The following is a 25,235-nucleotide window of genomic DNA, read 5'->3' as shown; positions in this document are numbered from 1 at the left end:
GGGCGGGGGCTGTCCCCCCACCCCCACCCCCTGCCCTCCCTGACTGGAGTTTCTTCTCAGAGCGCTGGGGCATTAAACAAATCTTTTACAACCCACTGGTCCTGGCTGCCTCATTCTGCATCCCTGGGAGGGAGGGGGGCACCATAGCCTATAGGCAATAAAGCACCTTGGGGGTATCCCAGCGGGGTGTCCACCTAGAGAAGGTGAGCAGATCCCTGTGGGGGAGTATCTGGGCAGCAGAAGCCGCTTGGTATTCAGTGGCTCCTACCCACCTTGGTGCTGGGTGTGACAAATGTGCTCAGCATGGGGGCTCTGGTGGTGACGGATGGAGTTCATCCTTCAATCTCCTTGAAAAGAGAGGCTCATGCCAGGGGCTGTGGGTGTCCTGCTTTGCCAGGGGCCCACCTGGAAGCCTGACGGTGTCATAGTGGGAATGGCAGAGGGAGGTCTGCTGTGGGCAGCCTGTTGGGCTCTCCTGGGCCCTGGCTGGCTGTATTCTCTCCGTGGGGGATGTGCAGGGCTCCGAACTGCCTGCTGGCTCTGGAAGCTCGGCACAGGTGGCTTCCGAGGTCAGACACAGCTCAGCCTTGCTGGTGCTGGGACCCCTGGTGGTGGGGGGGGGGGGGGAGAGATGGTCAGAGAATCTTCTGGATGTGTCAGTCCTTCACCCTCCCTCTGGGCTCCCAGCCCCGCCTCCTTTCTCTGTCACATGTCATCAGTCCTGGACCATCTAGAAAGATGGCTGTTTTTTACAATTTCCAATGCTTTCACATCAGTGGTGAACATGTAGCCCCACAATGACTCTGTACAGTAAGCACTCATTCTTCCATTCGTTCCACAAACACGGTAAGTGTGATTGGTGCCGTCAGACCTTTTCCAACTGTGAACATGTAAAGCCTGAGGCCTTGCTGTCCTTGACAAGTTGGGTGAGGCAGGGCAGAAATTACCTCCATGTAACAGGGAGGAGGTCGGGGAGGGCAATGCTGAATGCCAGCAGCACATGCAGCCGCTGCCCCGTGTCCTTTCCCATACATCCTTGCTGGATCCCAGGAAGCTGGGTCTCCTTTCCAGTCTCCAAACACTCCACTACTGGGGGTGGAGTCATGAAAACTGGAAGTTTTTTGTTTGGTTTTAGGCATGAGAGCAGCTGAGATGCTAGAGTGGGGGGAAATTTCTAAAAACCCTCCATTTGTGTCTGGAGAGCTGGACTATGCCAAGAATGGGAGGCCCTAGTCCATTAGTCAAGTTCATGTCCTCTGCCCTATGGACTTCATGGACCCAGGTCCAGAATTGCAGTGGGGAGGGTGGACCTCAGACACAGGTGGTAAATGTGGGTCTAGGTGAGTGCTCGAGGCCTTGGAGGGGAGTTTGACCTTGAATGCAGCCACCGGTGGGGAGAGAGTTAAGCCCCTGGACCTACCAGCTCCCCCTGGACCTGACCCCTCCCGCTCCCTGAATCTGAGTGCAGCTCTGGGTGAAGGGCTGCAGCAGGTAAGCCGGGAGGAGTCTTGAGATCCAGGCTGCTCTCTGCTCTCTGCCCAAGATCATTAATAACCAAGAACTGGAAAGATAATTAAAAGCCGAACATGGAGCTGAGCCTGTTGCTGACTGGCTCCAAGGAGGGGCCCATCCTGCTCCTGGAGCCAGGCTCTAGGCTGCCTCATTCTTTCTCTAGGAATGTCTTCTGGGGAGAAGTGGGCCCCACAAGAAGTGGAAGCAGGGAAGATGCCTACTGTGGGTTCAGACCTTGCTTGGCCTGGCTCCCCAGCCTCAAGGGACCTGCACTATCGAGAAGAGGGCAGAAAGCCTGGCGGGGGGAGGAGGGAGCTGTGTCGCAAGGCCATAGATGATTAATCATCATAAACAAAGGCCCGACTGTGTAGCAGAGAGCGAGCTGAGTCCACCCAGACACCAGGCTCCCAGATGCTGGCTTCTTTGTTTGGTGGGAAACAAGAGGGGGCCCTCGGTCACCTGTCTCAGTAGGAGGAACTCCTATCTCTCTGCTGCTGCACGGCTGTCTCCTCGCCAGGCTTTACTGAGAGGCTCGTCGTCCACACCACCTCTCTCCTGGGGCCCGTGAGCGGGAAGGGAGCAAAGAGCTTAGCAGGAGGTGGGTATGATGGCCTTGGTCAGGATACCTGGGCTTTAGTCCCAGCTCCAGAAGTCTCCAGCAGGGCCTGGGTTTGGCTCTTTGAAAGTGTCCTTAGGCTCCCTGGAGCCAGAGACCACTTTCTTTCCCAAAGCCCTCCGGACCCTGAAGCATTCAGACCAGTTTCTTGTTTCTGAATCGTAGCAGGCAGTTGCTACAATTCGTCAGGCGGCTATGAAACCAACCAGGTGCCTGCGGACCCAAACCGGGGTCTTCAGTGAGTCTGGGGCCTGTGGCTACGAGTGTGGTTATGGCTGGCAGTGACAAGGGAGCCAGACATCAGTACAGAGTAGCTTTATTGAGCACTTCTGCGCCAGGCACTGAGCTCACTACTTAAGTTCCCACAACCGGTCAGTGGCGCAGGTACTATTGTCCCCGTGCTACAAATGACGAGGAAGAGTAGGAGGCTCGCTGCCTGCATGGGGCACTTCTGCCTTCTTGGTCCATGGTCTTAATCCCCAGATTATGCCAAGGTCCACGCAGAGAGCACCCAGCACTGTGCCTGGCACATGCCAGGCACTGAGAAGCTATCACTTCTCCTTTTCTCCAACTGACACCACCGTGAGCCCCAGCCCTGGGGAGGAGGGACTGAGAACCTCTCCCGCAGTCCTGGATCTGTTTCAGGAGACCCAGCTTTTCAGCGGCCCTTAGCAGAGCCAACTGGGTGTCAGCCCTGCCCAGGAATCCGACCCTGAGACAGGCGTGGTCTCGGCCTTACACCTGCCCTCAGTCACATGGCCCTGTGCCAGGCCCCTCCCCCAGGACTGGTTTCTCATGAGGTGGGGAGCGGCCCCCATCCCCCCCCACCACTCTGACTCTAGTTTCTATTGCCGAGGCTGCTCCCGGCCCCGTGTGGTGAGAACAGCTGTGTAGCTAAGGGCCTGGCAAGGTGCCCGCTGCCCACCTTCCACCACTCAGCAGTGCCTCCCAGCCTGTCACCTGCCATCTGCCCCATCTATAAGCCCGCAGCCGCCTCGCTGGCCTCAGGTGAGGGAACAGGCAGGAGCCCCTGGCAAAATGGCATGAGGGAACACGGTCTCCCACCTTGGCCTGGCCTGGCCTCGGGGTCAGTCCGGGGCAGTGCGGGTGAAAGGCGTTAGGTGGAGGCTGGCGGGTTTATGTCCTCCTCCACGGAGACATCTGTACCCAGGTCAGGCTGGGCCGGCATCCTTTTCTGCCCTCCCCACCAGTGACCTCGGGGGCCCATCTGTAAAATGGAAATCAGGAGCCAGCTCGCCCCCCTCACCACACTGACGTAAGCACTTGCAGCCAAGTGTGCCTGACGCACGTGGTGAACAAGCATCATCGGGGTTCTGTCTGGCTGTTGGGCCTTCTCCCCCTTGCCCTAAGCCTCCTGGCTATCAGCAGTAGAGAGGAAGACGACCCCATCTGACCTCCAGCAGGTGAACACGGAGCTGTAAAGGATCCCAGACAGTGGCAGTGGTGAGCGCCCTGGGTTACCGTCAGGGATGTGGCCAGCTAGGGCTGATTCCGTCCCTCCGGGCCTGGGGCTGCCCAGCTTGGAGTAGGGGAATGCAGCCACCAGACTGCACTGCTGTGTGGCTCCAGATTGCCACATTAATCAACCTGGGCTTTATGATGCTAATAAATTTGCGTCCAAAATTTGGTTTGGAGCCTGGGGCAGCAGGATGATTTAATTTGCTTTGTCCTTAAGCAAGAGGGAGTGTAAATGGAGAAGGGTAAGGACCGATGTTTTGAGTTTTCAGCAAACAGCTGGGCAGCTGCAGATCAGCCCAAGCCATGGGTGCCCATCACCCAGGGGCCCTCCCGGCTCTGCCCACCGGGGGTGGGGCCTCCTGGGAAGAAGCCACAATGGTACATGGGGAAGGGTCGTCTATTTTCCACATGGATGGAAAATCACAACGTTTGGGGACCGGCTGCGAGATGTGTGGCAGCAGTGAGAAAGCAGACCATGGCCAATCACGACCAGGGGTTCTCACAGGCTGGGGCAGCCAGGGGCTGGGGCGGGGATAGCACTGCCTGTGGACTCCCCAGGTCCTTCTCCCTCTCCTTCGGAGACCACCAAGGGCCCCAGGACACCCGGTGGTGTCGCTCCGTCCAAGGTACGAACACTGCGCCATGCAGGGAAGGCTGCGGAGATCCCCTAACGAGAGCTGAGCAAGGCACTAAAATCAAAAGGGGGATGGGGTAGGGGCTTGAGACCCCACCCCAGAGAGGCAGCTCCAGGTCAAGCTGCTTTGGGCTCCAGGACAGGTGGGGCCAGGCCCAGGGTTGGGGGCACACCAGGGAGGGTCAGGAAGGACCCCCAGGTCCTGAAGCGGAAGGCACATTGAAAATGCAGAGTTTGCTAGTCACCTGTGTTTCCGAGAAGGGCTGGCCCAGCAGGTGCATGCATGCCTGTGACAGGGAGGGGACCACGGAAGAGCTGGTGAGGTGGCCAGGAAGCCACCCCTCCTTCCGTGAGAACGGTGGCTGATGCCCCATCTCACTCCACAGCACCCAAAGGTCACAGAGAGTATGAGCAGAGCACCCAGAGCCTGGCTCAAAAGGGAGCCACGTGAGCCACATTTAGTGCTGGAGTGGGAGCAGGGACAGCCAAGCCTGCTCTTGCTTCGCAGACCTGACCTCTGACAGGGTGGGAGGCACAGCCTGCTCACCGCTACATGCCCAGGGTGCCCCTGAGCCACCGTGATGGTGGGTGGGGGTAGCTCCCTTTAGTGGTCCTTATGCACCGCCCCCCTGTACTGCAGGAGACCCTGAGGGCCCCAGTGGGGCAGTCAGGAGAGCAGAGAATCCCTTTGAGGGGTCACAGGCTCTGGGCTTTAAACTGGCTGCCAGGCGGCTGTGCCCTGAGGAAGGACTGCTCCTGCCTGATGCTCCTGAGTCACCCCTGGTTCAGGAGCTCAGCCAGGTGCTGGCACCCACAGCAAGGGCCCTCAGAGCCACAGTCAAGGGACCCGGGTGCCTATCAGCACTTCCTGTTGTCATCGGGGCTGGCCAGGCTTTCTCTGGGGAGTGGAGTGGCACCTGGCCACTCCAGGCCTGAGGGGAAGGTGGGACCTGCCTGTCACTGGCAGTCCTGGTGGGGAGGAGAGTTAGGGCCTGGGATTTGCCCCAAAAAGGCAGCAGCTACGAGTGGAGTCTTCCCAGACGAGGATGCAGGAGGGGCAGGACGGAGGAGGACGGGATGTGGCCTCTGGTATAAATAACGGGAGGGCCAGCACTGCGTCCCTACTGTGCGGTGGGAGGAGCCCGCCCCCGGCAAGTAAAGCAGTAACCGGTCCTGGAACTGGGACGCTGTGTGCCCAGGTTGTGCGGCTAGGCTGGCCAGCGGCAGCCCCAGGCAGGGGGGCCTGGGACAGGCTGCCCTGACGAGCGAAGCGAGGCGTGGACTGCGTGGGATCCTGGGTGGAGAGAAGACCCCTAGCAGGAGACGTGGAGGGTGCCCTCCACAAGTCTGGCCTCGCCTGCCTCATGCAACCCTGGGAAGGAACTAGCTCTTGGCTCTGCAGGCGGGAAGGTGAGTGATGGGGCCAGAGTGGAGCCCCCGCCTCTCTCGTCACCGGACACATTTTGCCCTCAGACCTTGGTCTCACTGAGGACGATGTTGGCAGTGACGAAGAAGAAGCAGGAGAAAGCCCAGAGCAGCACAAAGCCCACCCAGAAGGCGTGGCGGAAAGGGGACCTGTGCTTGTTGATGGTCCCGTAGCCCAGGGCCAGCTGGGTGTCCTTGCGGCTGTGGTACACCAGGAAGGCGGGGATGACGTACTGGATGCCCGTGCCTGCGTAGGCCCCCGTGATGCCCACCAGGGACTCCAGGTCGTGGGTGCAGAAGGCCACCAGCACCGGGGGCAGCAGGGTGATGGTGGGGAACACCACGCGGTCCACCACCCAGGGGTACGTGCCCCCGTCACGGTGGAAAAGTGTTTTCCAGTTGTTGCGGAGGGTCACGGCGATGATGGGGAAGTTGGTGCTGATGGTGAAGACAGGGAAAAGGCCCAGGAAGAAGCGCACGGCAGCCAGGCTCACGACATCGCAGCGCGCGAAGTTGAGGGTGTACATGTCCATGAGGCTGTCGCCGCGGAAGCAGAAGATGGCGGTGAAGCAGAGAAGGCCGTAGAAGGCGAGGATCAGCACGTAGTCCAGGAAGACCAGGCGTGTGAGGTGGCGCTTGGAGGACACCGGTGTGACAAGGGATGGCAGCGAGTGCTGGCACATGAAGGAGTAGACGCACACCCCAAACAGGTTCCGGATCCCGGAGAAGTCAGCCAGGGGCGGGTGCCCCTCTCTGTGCCCGTTCCCGATGCGGACCAGGGCCAGCACGATCATGATGGCAAAAGCTGAAAAACAAGAGGGCAGTCAGCCAGCTGAGCGGGAACCGGCCCTTCCCTGGGGAGTAGTCGGTTCGGTGGCACCTGCCCAGGGACCAGAGCGCCAGGGGAATCCCGGAGTTCACGTGACCCTGATGACCACGTCGTGGGGCAGGTCAGCCGTGGCTGCAGACCACGCTACCCCTCCCCAGAGAATAAGGGAATGGATCTCTTGGGGGGCCTGGGCATGAGAGGGGGCTGCGCGGGGCGGTCAGCATGCGCCCGCCCAGGCGCTGCCCAGCTCCCTTAGGGGGCTTCTCTTGGAGCAGGCCTAGGTCGGAACTTGTGCTCACACTCCCTCCCTTGGCTTAGAGAATGTATGCATGGGGAGTAGGGGCCCGGCGGGGGGGTGGGGAAGGGGCACAGAAAATGTGGGAGGGGGAGTCCTCCTGGGCCATGGGCACCTGCATCTGAGGGGGTGGGGAGTGGGAAAGCGCGCTGGTAGTTCTGCACAGAGGTGGGCACCAAGGGGCCTACACCAGGCAGGAGGTGGGGGGGGAGATGGCACCAAGACCAAGGCTGGGAAGAGCTGAGCCCTCTGAGCTGCTGGCGTCAAGGCAGGAGGCAAACGGCACGCGGCTCTGCGGTCCTGGGCCTGGTGGCAGCGGTAGGGGACAAGGGAGTACCTCTGACCCAGGTTACCTACAGGACAGAAGGGGGCCTAGGACCATCTGTTCAGAGCAAACAGGGCCCCGACTGGCCTCACCCGGCAGCCTTTTACAACAGCCCTCCTAAGGTCTTATACCCGGAGCCGGGCTCATCGGCTGGGGCTCCAGTACGCAAGCTCCCGAAGGCAGACACGCTTCTACATCAGGCTGGTGCCCCTCTGTGTCTCTGGCTTCCTGCATCTGCTATCCAGATTGCCCAGAACCCTCACTGTTAGCCATCGACACACACAGGCACCACTGGTGTCCCCTAACCCATGTGTCTATTCAGACCAGACCTGATGGCCTCTCTAGCCTGTTCCCCAGGATAGTTATGTCTCTCATTGGGCCACACGGGAGAGCAGGGAAAGGGACAGCGGGCTGAAAGAGGCCGGTTCCCAGACATGCAACTCTCCTCCCCAGCCCATCACAGGCACAGGGTCCCTCCCTGCCATCCCCTCAGGCCACATCCCACTCCCTGGCTCCCTGGAAGGAAGTGGCCTTTCTCCTGGGACTCAGAAAGCCGGACCAGTGTCTTCCCACAATGACACTTGGGAGAGCAATGGACAGAAACGTCATCTATCACTTTTAATCAGAAATGTCTGACACCAGGGACAGCAGCCAGGGTGGGTGGCGGCGGCGGGGGGGGGGGGGGGGGGGAAGGAAGAGGCCTGTGCAAATTGCCAATAAAGAAGATGATTTGTTTCCTCTTCAGCCCGCTGTGGCCGCTCCTGACTCTGAGTGCCCCACAACTCTCGCTGCTCAGAGACATGGCCCCTCCTCCTTCCGTGCTCTGGTCGGTCAAGGCGAAAATGATGACCCAGCCCCTCCTGTGGGGTCTTAGCCTGGAGAACTGCCTCTGGATTAACCCTCTGGAGGGTGGGGAGGGGCTACAGGGCAGCCCAGAACCCTGCCAGCCTGGCTCATCCGATCTCTGGAGGTGAGTGCAGGAGGGGTGTGTGTAGGGCAGAGATCCGTGTGGAAGAGCCACAGCACAGAAGTGCGCTGGGGCAGGGTGGAGGCGGAGGCCCCTGTGTGCCAGGGAGTCTATCTGGTGCCAGAAAGGGTTACAACACAGAGCTTGGCAGTCTGGGGCTGGGGTGGGGGTGGGGGCCTGGGGCCGCCTGGTGATTAGCTATTCCAAACTATGGAAGCAACCCAAATGCTCATCGACTGGTGAATGGATAAAGAAGATGTGGTGTATACATTGTGGAATATTAGTCGGTGATCAAAAAGAATGAAATCTTGCCGTTTGAAACAACATGGATGGAACTAGAGTGTATTATGCTAAGCGAAGTCAGTCAGAGAAAGATAAATATGATTTCACTCATATGTGGAATTTAAGAAACAAAAAAGACGAACACAGGGGAAGGGAAGGAAAAATAAGGGAAAAACAGGGAGGGGGACAAAACGGAGGAGACTCTTAAATACAGAGAACAAACAGGGTTGCTGGAGGGGTGTTGGGTGGGGGATGGGCTAAATGGAAGACGGGCATTAAGGTCACTTGTTGGGATGAGCACTGGGTGTTACATGTAAGTGCTGAATCACTACATTCTCCTCCTGAAATCATTATTCTGCTCTATGTTAACTAACTTGGATTTAAATAAAATTAAAAAAAAAAAAAAAGAGGCTGCAGCAGGCGGTTCGGCCATAGGTTATGCCCCGGGGTCAGCCGCTGTAAGGCAAGATTCAAAACCTGCTCTGCCACCACCATTTCAGGTGTCACCTCGCCACCTGGTGTGACTAGCTTGGAAACAGGCTAGTGGAGAAGCTGGCCCTGTGGCTCGGGCTCCGAGCCCTGGGCGCGGTGGGGGAGGAGGCAGAGGGCTGGCAACTCCCAGTCACTGCTGCCTCCAGCCCTGGATGCTGGTAGTGCCTCTCTGCCCCCCTTCGTCCTCAATGCTACATCTCCGGCAAGGTGTAGGACAGGCAGGCTTGCTGGTTCCAGGGTGAGCGGTCGGGACAGCCCTGACGGCGGGAAGGTGTTGTCCTTCCTGCGAATACACATATTTCTGGAGGTTCCCCAAAGGCAAGAGACGGGAGTTTTTAAAGCACACGAATTCGTGGGCAGCCTCCGCCCCGACAGTACAGCTACTGACAGTTTGGAGTCACTGTCTCGGGGGCTGGGTCTTTATGTCAATGACGGCATAGGGCGTTTTCTAGAACTTTCAGGATGGTTACAAAGGCATGGCCGTGGGAGATAAGAAAACTTATCTTATAATCTTCTAGCTATAATTAGGTTTGCATCACCATGCTGTCACCCCACCTTGCTGCCTTACTCGAGTCTATTTCCAAAAATCAGATCTACCTCCAGGGGCTAGATGCTGGGTCCTATCCAGGAATGAAGACACAAGAGGCTCTTGGGAGGCAATTCTGGGAAAATTAAAAAGTGGCCACATTGTGGGGCTTTAGCTCCTGGATAAGGCCCTGGAGGGGACAGTCTCACCTGGGGGCCACCCTGGGTGAGCCCCACACCCATCGGCCACACCGGCACTGCTCTGTTGGAAGCTCACACAGCTATGTGACTTGCCAGCACGGGAAAGCCGGGGGGGCTTCATTCGCCCCCTGGATCCTGACCAAGCGTCTGCTGGGTGCCAGGCCCCACCCTGCTCTCGGGACACGCAGGCTCCAGTCAGGGGGAAGAGGGCCATTCATCGGAGCAGCATGTGATGAGCACACCGCTCAGAGCTGAGAAGCTCTCTGGAGGGAGGGCACACGATGCCCCGGAGCAGACGCCCCAGGAACAGAGCCTGGGCTTGGAACACAGTGGGGGCCGGCTCTGGGCGGACGAGCCCCGGCAAAGCTTAGGAAGAGGCGGGGGAAGTGGGAAAGTCCCACCAGGGACTTTCGGCGCTCCCCACCCCAATCCCTGTGAGGACACAGGGTAGGTGCTGGGCTACGTCCTCAGGAGTGGAGAGGGAAGGGCAAATGTTCTGGCCTGGTCTCCAAGTTGGCAAGTTCAAAAGAAACGAGTGATGCCCCAGACTTCATGTTGTAATGGAGGGACAGAGAGGGAAGGGGCGGGAAGGAAGCAGGAGAGCCTGGTGTAGGTGGCTCTGATCTCAAGGGGCCCAGGACTGGAGGCACCCATCTGGCTATCTGGCCTCTGCCCTTGTGACCACACCCCCCCATCCCTGGCTCCTCCCTGCCAAGGCTGCTGGAGGAGCAGAGCTCCACAGCCATCTCCTAGATTGATGGTCCCATCCCTAGGAGACAGCTGCTCCCCAAACCCATTAGGCCTGTTAATAAATCAAGATGAAATGAGGGTGACAGTCTGTGAGCGACAGACTCTGTCAGGAAGCATGACAGACAGCAGAGTTCTGAGCGCACACGTTGACGCCCGAGACTCGGCCGGCCCCTGCCACAGACACTTGCGCCCACCCAGCCGAGGCCGTGTGGGAGGTGTGGATGGACAGAGGACAGAACGCTGAGAGCTCCCCGACATCTTGCTGACCAGGGCCTGCAGTCCCAGAGGGCAGGGATGGCTTGGCTTCTCTCTGACCCTCACAGGCCACGCTCGGAGAGCCCACGTGACCGGACGTGGGTCATAATCCACATCCGCCTGCACTGGCACTGGAACTCAAACTCTGAGGGGAGAGGAGAGGCAGTGAGCTGCCGGGGAGGATTCTGTGGCAGGGAAGGAGGTGAGGGCCTGACACAGGTCACATGAGGAGTGGCTGTCGGCCTTGGAAGGTGCAGCTGCGTGGTGGTGAGACAGGACACGAGCCTTCTCTTTAAACAGTGGAAGGAACAGCCAACGTGAAAAACTTGCGCTTGTTCTGAGTAACTCCTGGCTCAGCTGGGACCACCCACCCATCCACCCATTCGACAAAGCTGTTCCGAGTGCTCACGTGTGTCGGCGCTCTTCTGGGCACCTGGGGACAGCGCACGGAGTAAATGCCACCCCTGTCCTGGAGCCTACGGCCCAGAGGAACCAACAGGTACGAGTTGCAGAGACAAATTACAACAGAAGAAAGAATTGGCTAACGGCCACATCAGCTGCAGGGGAGGTGATGAGATCCCTGTCCAGCGCACCTGGGCACAAGACCACCCGGGGTAACAGCGGGAGACCAGGCCCCAGGCCCCGATTCTGGCTGTCACAGTCCCTCGCAGCAGGCGGTGGAGAGGGGCCAGAGGCAGGGCCCCAGGGAGCGTTTGTTTCTAGGCTCCCACTGACGTGGCCAGGGGAGGTGGGCTACTCTCACCTGCTCATTCTGGCAGCTGCTCGGGGTTCCCGTGCCGGCCTCACCACATCCATTCACCCTGAGCCGCAGCCTGGCCCCCTTCCCACACGTCCGGTCCTTGGGAGCCCTGGGCAGATGACTTAGAGAGGACACCTCCCTTCCCCTTCTGAGGAGGCCAGGTTCAGAGTGAATTTATACCATGAATGTCCCGCATGACAACGTCAGTGTCCCATCACAGGGACGTTGGTGACTCAAGCATCCCATCACAGGGATATTGGCGACTTAAGCAGGTGCCCTCTCACAACGTTTACCCAGGCACTGACTCGGCTCTCAAAGGGGTCCGAAGAGAAACACTGCTTTCCAGAGGCAGCCTCCTGCCCCTCCTCTCTTTTGCCAGCAAGAGCCTGATAAGCTCGGGCCAGGAGCTGCGGGGCCTCACGGCTGTCTGTCTAGCCTCACAGCCAGTCTCCTTTCAGAGAGTAGGACAGGTGGGCCAACACCTTTCTGAGCTCCTGCCAAGGGGCAAAGATGGTCCCAATTTACAAGGGGAGGAGTGAGAGACGAAAGCAGTGCTCAGCCTCCCCTGGCTCCCCGGCTCCTGAGTCTGCAACCTCTCTTGGGCCCCTCGCCCTGAGCCTCATTGGTTGTATGAAGCCATAGATGGGTCCAGGTCTCCCGGGAGCCAGAGCTGACTTGCTCTTGGGACAGAGGTGGGGACAAGCAGAGGTCTGAGGTTGGGACCCAGGGCTCTGAGGCATACTTCCTGAGAATCCAACCAGCAACTGTAGTTTACTTCTCTTGGGGCTCTGGGTAGGGGCAGAAATCAGAAAGGTCATTAGCCAGCTTTGTCCTCCATGCATCAAACCCATCCCTGGGTAAGACCCAGCCTCTGGGCCATGGTGAGGCTCCCCCTCACTGCTCTTGGAGCGTGGGTGAGGCCTGGGAAGGGCTCCACTTTCCTTACAGAATGCCGGAGTCTGTGTAACACTGGCATGAGCTGGACCACCTGCCCTGGCACCACTGGAATTGGGGAACACGGGGCAGGGCTCTCCTTGCCTGGAGGAGGGCAGGGCAGAATTCTCCCAGGAGCTCCCTGTCCCTCCCCCAGGACTCTCCCCACAGTGGTGCTACAGGCACCCAGGCCCTTCCGCAGTCAGCTGCTGTATCCTGCCTTGCTTTGGCAGGGTGCTTCCTGGAGAGCTGCTCCTCGAGTCTCTGACCTCTGGACCTGGCCCCAGAAGTCCCGAGGCTGTGCTGTCCCAAATACCTTGCTGCTCTGAGCTCCCTGAGTGGCTCTAGCTCTGACACAGGCGAGGCGGAGGCTATCCGTCAAGGCAGCTGTCAGGAGGACGGCACTCTCTTCTCCAAGCAGAGAATCAACATGCCAGGGCTAATGATAATGAATGGCCGTGCTGTGCCCATCATCAGAGCTGGATCCGGGGAGGATCTGGCACCAGCTTCCTCCTTCACCACGGTGCTGCCCTCGGAGGATGCTGGGGCACAGATGTGTCTCTCGTTAGGCTGGTCAGAGGTTGGCCTGGGCCTCCGGAGACTCAGGAGGGCAGGGAGGAGTTGATGGGGTAACACCAGCCTGCGCTGAGAACAGTGAAAGACTGAGCAGTTTCTGGGCCCTAAAAGCAGGAGCAGGTGACTGGGCATTTGTTCCTTAAGTAACAGGACCAACTGGGAATGGAGAGCTGTTCTGTTCTGCAGGTTCCTGAGACCCACAGGGCTGGGGGTGTGAGTGGAGCTCACCTCTAGAAGCTCAAACGCCCTGGAAACCACCAGTGGGGGAGGGAAGCCGCTGCTCCTCCCCGAAACAAGCTCAGCTTCTCAAGTTACACTGGGTTCCGCGCTGAACTGTGTCATCTTGGGTGATCTTGTCACCTCCCACTGCTTCCATTTTACCACCTTTGAAAACAGAGGTGACCAGGGGCACCTGGGTGGCTCAGTCGGTTGAGCCTCCTACTTTGGTTCAGGTCATGATCTCACAGTTCGTGGGTTGGAGCCCCGCATCAGGCTCTGTGCTGACAGCTTGGACCCTGGAGCCTGCTCTGAATCCTGTGTCTCCCTCTCTCTCTCTGCCCCTCCCCTACTCACGCTTTTTTTTTCTCTCTCTCTCTCTCAAAAAACAAATAAACATTTTAGGGGCAACTGGGTGGCTCAGTCAGTTAAGCACTGGACTTCAGCTCAGGTCATGATCTCATGGTTTATGGGTTGGAGCCCCCCACGTCTGTGCTGACAGCTCAGGGCCTGGAGCCTGCTTCCAATTCTGTGTCTCCCTCTCTCTCTCTCTCAAAAATAAACAAACATTAAAAATAAATGGAGGTGATCATGGCAGAATCATGGGGGACAGGGTAGGACGGTGCAACAAAGCCTGGCCCAAGACATCTCTCAGGAACACAGAAGTCACTTTTATCATTGTAGAAACCGTATCTCCCATCCTGATAACCCTGGTCCTGGGCAGGCAGGAACCTGTCGATCCCCAGTTCTCACATGATTCTCCTTTTGCTACAAGCAGGGGCTGGGATCATACTAGTGACGCTCCCCCTTGCTGGGCCAGTCATAACTCTTCCAGGAACATCCCCTGTTCTGGGCGTCTCTGGCAGGGGCATCAGACCTGGGCTGCTCACACCTGCTCTGTGAACCAAGTGGCTCCCTCTTGCTCCACAGGAGGCCAAACAAGGCCAAGCTGTCCCCACCACTCTGTCACCTGTGGGGACTCTGGGTGCATGCTCTCTCCACCAGGGGCCAAGACTGCAAAGGAATGATGTTTGGATTTGGGCAGCTTGCACCGGTCCATCCTTCCTTGGTCGTCACCCTCCCACCTGAACACAGGCTGTGGGTCTGGGTGGGGGCTCCTTTCACGCCTGAGGAAACAGGACATACTGATCTCTGGCTGGGAGGGGTTCCCTTGGGGAAAAATGAGAAGCTGCTTGCACGGATGTGCTTGTCCACAAACGTCTAGGGCCTGGGTCAGATTTTATCTTAGGTCACAAGACATTCTGTGATTACTGGCCTTGCCTGCGGTAACTCACACAGAGTCACCTGTGTTTCCACCGAAGGGAGGGAATTCAGAGCTGATCTATGTTCCCATGCTGAGCCAGCCCCTGTGCCCTCTGGGGGACTCCAGCTCTGTTGTCCTCATGGTCATTGTCATCGTCATCATCACGGAAGCAGAAGAGGACGCCTGGGTGACTAACTTACAGGACTGAGGCTCTACTCTGTGGCTGAATTATTTACCACAAAGAACTCAGAGCAGGGTCAGTCCCTCTTTCCAAGTGTGCCATGAGGAGGGGGCCCTGGGCAAAGAGCAGGCATTTGAGTCTCTAAAGCTATCAGGTCTCAAGTACGAAATCAAGAGTTCTGGCCTTTCCATCCTTCCCCTTTCCACACCCTCCCAGCACAGCAAGTGGCGGCCGGGAGACAAGCATCTCAATTTTTCATCCTTACGTTGTCAGAGCAAGCTCAGTTCGTAATGGCTGGGACAGCGAGACCGTGGGGCCTCTGGCTACTAGCCGACTAATCTCCTTCCGAGATTGCAAACATAAAACTTCGGCACTGTCACCTTTCCTGAAGGCCGTTCAGTCCTCTCCTCTTATTGTGGCCTGAATTATCTCCCCCTCCAACTGCTATGTGGAAGCCCTGACCCCCAAGGAGATAGCTTGGAGATGGGGCCTCTAAGGAGGTAACAAAGGTTAAATGGGGTCATAAGGGTGGGCTCTCATCTGACGGGACCAGCATTCTTCTAAGAGGCGCAAGAGATGCCAGAGCTCTCTCCCTGCCCACAGAGAGAAGCCTCCACGAGGAACAGTAGAAAGGTGGCCGTCTACACGCCAGAAGAGAGTTCTCACCGTAAACCAACTCTGCCAGCCCCTTGATCTTGGGTTTCTAGCCCCCAGAACCAAGAAAATAAATCTCTACTGTTCAGGCCTCCCAGCCTGTAGTATTGGGCTATGGCAGCCTGAGCCGACCGAGGCGTCTCCTCACCAGCAGCTAGATGCACAGACAAACCAGGATGGAGAAAAAGAGAATGGAGAAAACTAGGAGAGGCCGTGCGCACGGGGTGCGTGGTTCCCTGGGTCTGGATGTAAATCCAGGAGCCCCACTAGCTCTGAGACACCTAGGGCTGCCTGTGACGCATGACCGAGGTTCACTCTGGCCTGTGTGAAGCCCAGTTCTGAGCAGTCCCACACCTGCAGCCGCTGTCACTGGTCAGAGACCTCACCCTGCTCATCACAAGCTGGGCCTTACCTCCCTCCCCTTGCCAGTGTCCAGGCAGCTGGCCTGCGACCTCCTGGGTTCGGATGATGGCCCGGTCAGTGCGCGTCTCAGCCACAAGCAGAGCAGAGCTGTTGGCAGGAAAGGCTGCCCACAGGAGTGGGGGAGGGGAGGACGCGTGTGGTGGCCTTTGCTCAGGGCCCAGCAGGGCTCTTGGGTCAGTCCTGTTAATGAAAGGGGTGATTTGGTGGCGTGGGGTTGGCTTTCCAGCAAACTTTCACTGGGTGCCCACCCTGCCCCGAGAGCAGTAAGACAGAAACTCCAGCTTCCTTTCCTTGAAACTGACCTCGGCGTTTGCAGAGAGAACTTTTAGAAAACCGAGGATGAAGACCAAAATGAAACACATAAAGTTTTCCTGGACTCCCTCCACTGGCTGAGGCACAAGGGGAAGCCACATACTTGATGGCCCAGGAAAGCCCTGGACAGTGGCCCAGAGAGGGTAGGCAGGGAGCACAGGCCGACAGCAGCACGAGACGCTGCCGAAGGCCGAAGCTGGCCGGCTGCTCAAAGGGGGCCGATATGCTGCCTTCATTTTGGGAGGGGGTCCCTCCTGCACCTTTGAGAAGCACTAGTCGGGGGACAGCAGTGAGCGGCTGTGGAGGAATTCACACACCAAACTGGCATGTTGAGCAAACAGGATGTGGGGAACAGATGGCCCAGGCAGAGAAGACCCCTGGCTGCCGGCGGTGACAGATCAGGGCGGTCCCACCAACAGACACTCAGCTGAATCAGTCATGGATCTGCAGGGGGGTCAGCCGAGCGGCCACAGATAATCTGGGGGACAGGTTGAAAGCGGAGCCCTTATGTTCCCCGGTGACGGTCTCCTCCTGGGGACCTTCTGCTTCTCGGGCCACCACTGCCGAGTCCCACCTCTCCCTGCTGGCTCGGTCTGAAGACAAATCTGGGGCACCTGCTGGGGGGAGGCAGGGAACGCTGGGCTGAGGAGCTTCGTGAGGTTTGAGTTTGCCCACAGACGCTCGGAGAGGCTGGCGCCTGACCCACTTTGAGGGGAGCACAGAGACGGGCGCAATACGCACGGCGTTGTTCTGAATACACAATCAGAGGAAGGAGCCCTGTGGGTCCTCGCCAGCCCAGACCGAGGAGGGCTGTTGTGCTTTATTAGAAAGAATCGGGTTTTTAATAACACCAAATGGGGCACCCCAGGCTGAGCCAGCTGTGTGTGTCCCCAATGGGGAGGCGCCCGCGGCGGAAGCTGGTAATGGGGGTTAAAGTAATGATGCTGCCTCGGCCCCTCCAGCTGAAGAGCTCCCTGCCAGGCGTCCCAGGTGGGGACAGTCTAGTCATTTGCTTAGTGGCTTAGGGCTCAGACTCTGAGGCCCCAGCTCCTGGGTCTGTGGGACAGCACTTCCGGCTGTATCTCTGCCAAGTGTCCCCGGGCTACTGACCCCTGACAGAGTGAGAGTCAGGACCTAAAGAGGAAGCCCCGGGCCATTCTGTGAGATGTGCCTGCCGCTCCTTTTTCTCAGGCTCAAGCTTCCTTGAAGGTGGTGAGGGTGAGGGCTGGTGGGGCTGCCAGGGTGCACGGGGGACCGGCGCTGGGGTGGGGGTGGGGGGGCTGACAGAGCCAAATGGCAGTGCTTCAAGATCTCACTGCCAGAGCCACAGCTCATTCTGGAGGTGGCTGGGGCCATGTCCCTGATCCCAGGGCCACCACAGATGATGACAGCAGGCCTGCACACCGTGGCTAATACATGAATGCTGACCCAGGGCCAGGCACTGTGCTGACAGCCCTTTCCACACGATCCCAGATCCCATCTTATCTTCAGGGCTGAGCCCTGCCTTGGCCATGGCCAGACAAGGAGGCTGGCTGAGGCAGGCCTGGGCCGTTGGTGCACCCCGGGACGAAGTTGAAGGGAACAATGGGAGGAGGGACCAGAGCTGAAGCTCTGGGCTCCCGAGCCTGCCACTGATCTGAAGCCGCAGCCCTGGGGCAGGTGGCCGGACAGCAAAGGGGGGTCAGGAAGTCCATGGAGGCCTGAACAGTTTCACTTGCCGGATGGCAACTGGAGACCTTCAGAGGCACCTGTGACCCAGATCTCCCAAACTGACCAGCCTGGTCTCCCCAGAATTTATTTGGGGAGGAAAAGAGATGAATCAACACTGGCACTTGTCATATATGCTGTGACATTTTCCGGGACAAGTGGCTACTTGCAAAGGCCATCCAACCCTTTAAGCCCTTTTCTGGCGGCACGAGAGGCATCCGGGGCTGATGAACTGGAGGACAGTGTGGAGGAAGGCCTCGAGGAACCAGCCTAAAGGCTTCTCAGCCGGTCCTGAGCTCTGGGGGCCCTGCTCGGGGCGGGGCTCCTGCAGTCTTCCCCAGCCTCATTTCAACAGATGGCAGAACAAATTCCTAATTAAGCTCAAGAAAGTTTCCGGCTCAGCACATTTATTTATGATTTTCCGGTCCCTTTGGTGCTCATTCTTCCCTTTTGTCTTCCTAGAACCCAAGTCGGCTTATTGCCACCCTGCGCTCCCGCTCGGCTCTCTTGGACCGTCTGGGCCCTAATCTGGGGAGAGGGAAGGGGCAGGGTGTGCGGGAGTGTGGGAAAGGAGGGAGGGTCATGGGGGGACACGGCCACACAGCTGCTTCTCAGAAGCAAGATGTAAAGGAGTTCATTGCAAACTGAAACTTGACGCAGACTTGCGGGGACAAACGGGGGTTTGGTGCTGTTAGAGTGCTAGAAAAATCACCTGGGGTGAGCCTGGCCCCCTTGCAAATGCTCAGTGGGCAGAACCCGCCCTCCCCGCAGTAGAGGCTGCCTGTCCGCTGGTCCTGGGCAGCTCCCTGGGATTCTGTCCCCTGCCTCGGCTCCTGATGCTGTGTGGGTGCCCGGGGCCATGACGAAGGAAACACCTCCCACCAGATCCACGGAGGAAAGGGCCCTGGTGGCTCCCACGCCCCCAGCTGGGAATCAAAACCTAGGCTTGGCTACAATTTAGAGTTGACCTAACTGGGCAATTCTTTCACTTCAGAGGGTTCTGTGTCACACAGAGGTTTGCTTTCTAAGTGCAGGGGTCTGACGCTCTCAGGAAGTAAAAGGACTGTCTGCGCAGTCACCCGGAGCGCTCGAGCACAGGTCTGCAGAGAGGCCAGTGCCATCTGATTATCTCTTGGATCGAAGGGAGAGAAGAGACAAACGACTTGCATTGACAACAATGTCACCATGCAAACACGTGAGTGTGGAGGACCTTCACATGCCGGTCTCTCCCACAGGCCCTCTCTGCTGACAAGCACTCCTCCCCACCCCTCCCCCCCCCCACCCCTCCCCCCCCCACCCCGGCCCAGGGAGACCACCACCTTGCTCTGCAAAACGGTGTCACGAGGGGGCAGGACAGCCAGCCATGGTGGGTGGGGTGGGTGGGGAGGGGAACAGAGCAGTGTTCTAAAGCAATCTGAGCCACTGATTGCACTCTGTGAACCTGGTTCTGGGGAGGAGAGGGCTCGAACAGCAGAATGGAAGGGGGAAGGGCTGCTCTGAGAGGCTTTTGAGGTCCCGGGGGCCCTGCTGGCAACAGAAACTCAGTGCTTTCTCTGCAGGTGGGAGCCGAGCGCGGGCCAGGTCTCAGGTCTGGGGGATGTCTCATATCCTGCACACGGACAATCACTCTTTATTTCCTGTCAGCCTCCTCCTCCCGCTCTTGACCATCTCCTTCCTTTTAATGAATGTATTGCTCACCAGACGCAGGAAGGACTTGGTCACGCTCAACAGGCTCAGGGGTGTTTCGGAAGCTATGAACTGTCACTATCTGGGTAGCTCTCTTGTGGGCTGACACGGGGATCCATCATGGTGGCTAAAGCGAGGAGTCCTTCCACCTCTCTCTGCCCTGCCTCTACCCTCCCCCGTGGCTGTCGATGCAGCAGGTCAAGGACAGCCAATCCTAAGTGGGGGAGGGGCAAGACTTTCAGGACCTTGGGACCTGCCTGTAGGAAGCAGAGGAGGGCCAGGAAGAGAAGAGGAATACTTTCCTCTGAGTACTGCTTTGCTGAGAGAACTTTTCCTTCTGCAGGTCACTGGGGCTTTCACCTACTTCCTAGAAGCAGACTTGTAAGAAGAAGGGTGGAGAGCAGTGGCTGTGATCCCGGCTGATCCCAACTTTGGGAAGCCTCCTGGCACCCAAAAGGGCTCAATTCTAGCACCATACCCTTGGGGCCAGCGCGATCCTCATGTTCTAAGTAATGAGTTCTCATTTTCCCCCAGGTGGTCTTGTTACTTTAACCCAGGGCTTTGAGATGTGTGAATAACATTTGCAAACAGCACTGCACAGGTGCGTATAGGACTGGACCGGCTGAGCGGGGTAGGTAAGGAAGCCTGCCCCATCCAGGGATTGGACAAGTGCCCTCCTGCTCCCGGCACTTGGCTGGGTGATGAAAGACAGGTTTATCATGTTACAGAGGCCTCAAAGTTCACACAGCAGTGATCAGTCCTGCTCTCAATTCCTTGCAAGGAAAGACCGAGGTGGAAAGAAGTTACAGGCTGCTGCACTGGGCTCAAGGCAGGACTTCCCAGTGCTGACCACCATCCCTTCAGAGTGGAGCAGGGGCCTTCCTCACCAGGAGCTCCTGGGCAAGAGGTCACTCTGTGTGCACGCTCGTGGAGCCTGCCCTTGGGGGAGCAGGGGCCTGTGCTGGATGCCTGCCATGGTCCCTTCCCACGGAGATACCAAGACCCCTATGACGCGGTGGCTCCTCACGTTGGGATCCTGTAATCCCGAGTAGAGGAGGCGGAACCAGAAGATCGGATGCGCCAGAATTGCCAGAAATCACTGTTATCGGAAGCTGCTCCGTGCTCGTCACGATCTAATCGAGTGCTGGCATGGCATGAGAAACAAGGTGCACCCTGAGTCCTGATGCTGGGTGAGGGAGCAGAGGCAGCGGCAGAGGAAGTAGAGAAGAGAGTCGGGAGGGAGGGGACCCGACCCCGGGGTCCTCGGGGACCTCTGTGCCTGGGCAGGTGAGGTGCTGGAGGTGGGCGGGCTCACTCTGCCAGGCCTCTCCATCACAACAGCAACAGTGTTCTATGCTTTTAGCCCAAACCAGGAATACAAATGATCCTGGAGCATGTGCCCGCCAACAGGGGCTGCAGGGACCCCACACCCTCCGGTCCTGGGTCTAAGGGGCTCAGCAGCGTGGACCTTCCAGAATGGTGCGGCGGAATGAATGAGCTCCCAACCACAAACCTGCTTTAGTGGGTAGAGACCCCCAAACTACCCCTGGGGACAGTGGTGCTCTTGTTCAGCAGGGCATCAGTCAAAAGGCATCATGGATAAGGTGTCTTTTCAGGCCCTGATGGCCAGGAATGTGGAGGTGGCTGCCACAGCCCACTGGGTTTTTGACTGCCACACGGTGCACCCACGAGAAGGCAGAGCAGTGCCGCTCTTGTGGCCTGAGGGAGCAGAGACAGACCCGGGAGTGTAGGAGCCTTGGCCCAGCCTGTGGGTTTTGGTGGGGGGGGGGGGGGGGGCGGTGCACGTGGGTGTGTGAAAAAGGCTGGGCTTAGCTCTGGCTCTGTCCCCACTATGTGATCCTGAAGTCGGTACTGTATTTCCACACTACTGAAAAGGTGGGCAGAGTCCCTGCATCCTCTTGGCCTTTAAGAGCCCAAGGAACCCCTGCCACATTCCAGCTATGCCGCGAGGGCTCACACACGCTCGGAACGGGTAAGGGAAGGGCAAGGGGAGAAAGGACAGACTCGAGACGTTTCTCACTCACCAACCCATCTCATCAGGGAGGTCAGGATCTGCAGGTACTTGGTCTTCTGGACGTCAAAGAAGGTGAAGGGTCCAAGGAGAAGAGTGAAGACAGCCTGTAATGACAAAAACTAGCATGAGGGGGTGAAGGGGCTGGGTGCACGTGTGGGAAGGACACGCCACCCACGCAGCCTCTGCCCGCGGTGGGCACCTGGACCCACGAGGCTCCCTGGTGGCAAACAGCATCACGTGGTGCATTCCCCTGGGTGCAACAGAAATCCAGAGCCCTGCCGTCAGCCGTTCCTCATGCCTCCCGTCCAGAGACTACCTTCTGGGCTAGCCCCAGGCGACAACCCAGGGACACTGTCGGCTACTTCTCTTCAACAAACGCTGAGGGTTCCTGGACCAGGCACACAGCTGGGCACGAAAACCAATTCGGTGTGAGATGACAGGGAGATGAAGATCTGAAAGGAAGCCCAGGTGTGCCTCAGGCCCCCAGAGTCTACTGGAAAGAAAGGACTGGGGAGGATGGGACACAGGGGCCCTGACAACACAGCGCTGTGGAGACAACACCGTTCTGAAGGCTTCAGAGGAAAGAAGTCATCAGGATGTCGTTAATCAGCAATGTTTATAACTTAAAGAGAAGGGAAAACCTGGAGAGCCAGAGCCAGTGGCTTCCAGGGCAAATCTCTCAGAGGAACGTCCTGGACCAAGAAGAGAATGGGCCACAGCCAGGAAAACTGGGAGATGAGTGTGGGGCTCAGTTCTCTTTCCCTTTGGAGAACAGGGAAAAGAAATTAAGAAAAAAAAGAAATCAAGCTCTGTCTTAGAAAACCAGTCTGGGGGAAATCTGAACACTCTGTGCAAAAGAAAATGGGGGTAAAACCTGGCACAGCAGAGCTGGGCTGGGGGCTGAGGGAAGGTTAGGATTTCCTGCCAAATTGGATGCTCGGGGAGCAGAGAATTAAAAGCTGCTGGTTGGAGTTATGATGATGGGACCATTTCCAATCTGCCACTTCGGAAGCAGCAGAGGCATCAGACCTTATTAACATTTACACTGCGCCATTTTATCACGTTAATGCTAATGACACTCGCCAGAGGTGCGGCAGGCGGCAGAGGCCCGAATGTGGGGAGCAGGGCCCGCTTTGGGGAGTCAGGCTCTGGCCCTGTGATCTGGGTGAAGATATCACAGCTGCTCAGCCTGGCGGCCAGTCCCCGGCTCCCTGGCTCCCCCGTGACAGGGTGACAGGCAGGCGGGCGCTGGCGGGAGGGGGGCTGTGCCCGTCCCTCCCCCACCCCCAACCCCAAGGAGGGCAGGATGTGGGAGAAGCTGTGACCTCTTATCCAAGTCCATTATCACTGTGAGAATGAATGACACCAAAGACTAAAGTAGTGCTTAAGGAGAAGGCTCTAATTAGCTGGGGAACAAGGCCTCCAGGAGGGCTCCAGGGCTGGGAGACTTCTGGAAAGGGCTTTCTGCTGGGGGCCTGCAGCCAGCTCTGCTTCTGTCGGGAGGAGGCGAAGCATTGCCATTAGGCTAGGGGTGCTGGGGGGGAGGAGCAGAGAGGGGGGAACACGGCGGGGTGGGGGGCGATGTCCCCTGCAGGCCAGGACTCAGTGAGGCAGAATCACCAGCCCCGCAGAGCAAGCCGGCTTTTGCAGCAGCATCAGCCCGGCGTTTTGGAAAATAACCACTTTAGGGAAACTTCAACAGAATTTCTTTTTTGAAGGCTGAGAGGGAGAGTCTTGAGGAATTATCGGCAAAGCCACTTGCCACAAATGTCTCCAAATAACCATGACCTGCCCCAAACTGGACTCCTGGCACATCCAGGCAGGCGTGGGCACTCCACCTCTGACCTGTGATGCCCACTGGACACGCTGGATGTTTTCTCAGGGTGCCGGCGGCGGGGAGGGGGGGGGCCTACGTGGGAGGCCAGATCTCATCTTTGAAGCCTAAGGAATGGCTTTTAGAGGGCTCTGCTACGTAAAGCCGGGGGGCGGGGCAGTGCAGGAGAACCAGCCCCCACGACGACGGGCAGGGAATCTTGCTACTGCAGCCTGCACAGGTTCCTCCCCAGATGCTAGAGCCCCCTCCCCGGCAGCTGTCTACCACCATCCACTTTCTGCATGAGGACAAGGTTTAACAACACCCTGCAGGGTGGGATCCCAGCCCACTTGAGAGCTTCCCTCTAGTTAAACACATTAAGCAGACAGCCACGTCCCAAAAAAGGTCGAGTAGGAAGTGTGTGCGAGGTGCCATCTGCGTGATGGGGAACGGGAGTCTAGACGGGCGTGGAATGAGGGTCCACACCTGCCTGGCACTCCCACATCCGGTCCTAGGGACCGCAGTGGGGACTGGCAGCGAGGGTTTCTTCTGGAAGACCCGGTCAACAGCTGCGACACCCACGGCGGGGACGGCGGCTGGGATGTGGTTTCCTCCAGCGCTCAGGAGCACAGACTGACGGCGTCGCTCGGGAAGCACAGGGCAAAAGCGCACGGACCGCCACACAGCAGCCCTCGAGTGGCGGCGAGCTCACGCGTCGGGGGGGGGGGGGGGAGACGAGACACACAGCACAGGCTGGGCTAATTAAGGAACAGGTGTCCTCTGCAAATTAGTTAGAGCCAGACTCGGCGCCCGCAGGGGCCGGCATCCAGAGCCGGAAAGGACACCGCCGTGAGGCTGCCCGGTCTCTGGGAAGAAAGGGGGCGTGGGAGGAGAAACAGCCCCCGTGTTCCCATGGTCTAGCGGGGACAGAGTTCATCTCTGAATGCTGAACAGCCAAGCGTGGCACCTTCTGTTTTCCCTTTCCTTTTTCAAAAAGAAGAGATAAAAAGCCAAAAGACAGCCTATCCTCTTGGGTCTTCTCGTCTAGCCCACATGACATTATGAATTAGCTGGCTCCTGAGCAAGTGTCCAACCCCCAAATGCCATTGATCAGTTCAAACTCAGACTCTGTTCAAGGACTCTCCGAGCCCGACTCATCACAGGAGGCAGAGACACCAACTGCTGCAGACAGATGCGTTTTGTAAAAAGAAAAAATAAAGAACCATTCTCTGGTTTCTAACTAAATCTTCAAACTGGCCACTGGGAAAAAAGGTCTGAGACAGACCTGAGAGGGTGCAATGGGGGCCGCTCGGGTCTCTTCTTGGTCGGTGAGTTTAAATGTGCACCTAAGGCCCCACGGCAACCTTGCCAGTCTTGATGGACGCAAGGCAGTTCACGCTGCTAATGAAGCCCCAGCAATGTTTGGGCGTGGCTCTTCCAGTGTCCTGGTGGCACTCCAAAGGTAACACGGCTGCCTCCCTTCTGTGTCCCCCATATAGGTTAAGCACATCACTCACCTCCAGTTGTGCCAGCTCCAAACTTCCAACAACCCCTCACTCCTTCCTTACTCTGTGCTAGTGCCTCGTGACTACTGTAATTTGGTGGCTTAAAACCACAGAAATGTATTTGTCACCATCCTGGAGGGGAAGCGGAGCATACAGCACGGGCTCCTGATCTTGTGTGGGTGGGGCTGTGGTGGGGGCACCAAGGTGAACGTCGCAGACAAAAACGATACCTAAAGTAAGAGGAATCAGGTAGGCAAAGGGCTGGGGAGAGTTCAGGACGATCCCTCGGGGAATCTGCCCCATCCTTCTGACCCTGTCCTCTCCCTCCTGGGCCCAGAGCCAGCTGGTGCCAGTGTCATCTCCCACACTCAGCCCCAGCCACACCTGCATCTTTCTTGTGCAATTCTCAAGGGCTTGTCATTTTGGAGATGACAAAGTCCAGTGGCCCATGATCTGGCTCCGGCCATCTTTTTCAACCTTGTCTCTGAAGACACTGCCCCCAGAACCTATTAGCCAGCAGTCCCAGGCTGCACTGCGAGTCTCTGACGTGCCCAGAGCCTCCAGCCGTCGGGCCTTTGCTCGG

The 25,235-nt window shown here is 58.0% G+C and overlaps 1 protein-coding gene across 2 annotated transcripts in view; it reads right to left on the bottom strand.

The window, feature by feature from the left end:
• Positions 1–2,431: 2,431 nt before the first annotated feature.
• The window catches only part of TMEM104 (transmembrane protein 104), a 59,525-nt gene continuing 36,721 nt past the window's right edge, over positions 2,432–25,235 (bottom strand). The window contains exons 9-10 of one of the 2 annotated variants that reach the window (XM_030296163.2): positions 21,345–21,438; positions 2,432–6,471 (exon numbers count right to left, since the gene is read on the bottom strand). In XM_030296163.2, the coding sequence (XP_030152023.1) occupies positions 5,711–6,471; positions 21,345–21,438 (855 nt within the window). In that variant the 3' untranslated portion in view covers positions 2,432–5,710. The remainder of the gene's footprint in view (positions 6,472–21,344; positions 21,439–25,235) is intronic. The other variant, XM_030296164.1, reaches the window with a different exon arrangement.

Source organism: Lynx canadensis, chromosome E1, assembly GCF_007474595.2.
Source record: "Lynx canadensis isolate LIC74 chromosome E1, mLynCan4.pri.v2, whole genome shotgun sequence".
Lineage (NCBI taxonomy): Eukaryota > Metazoa > Chordata > Mammalia > Carnivora > Felidae > Lynx > Lynx canadensis.
Note: the sequence above shows the minus strand (reverse complement) of the source record. Positions and strands in the feature narration are given on the sequence as shown.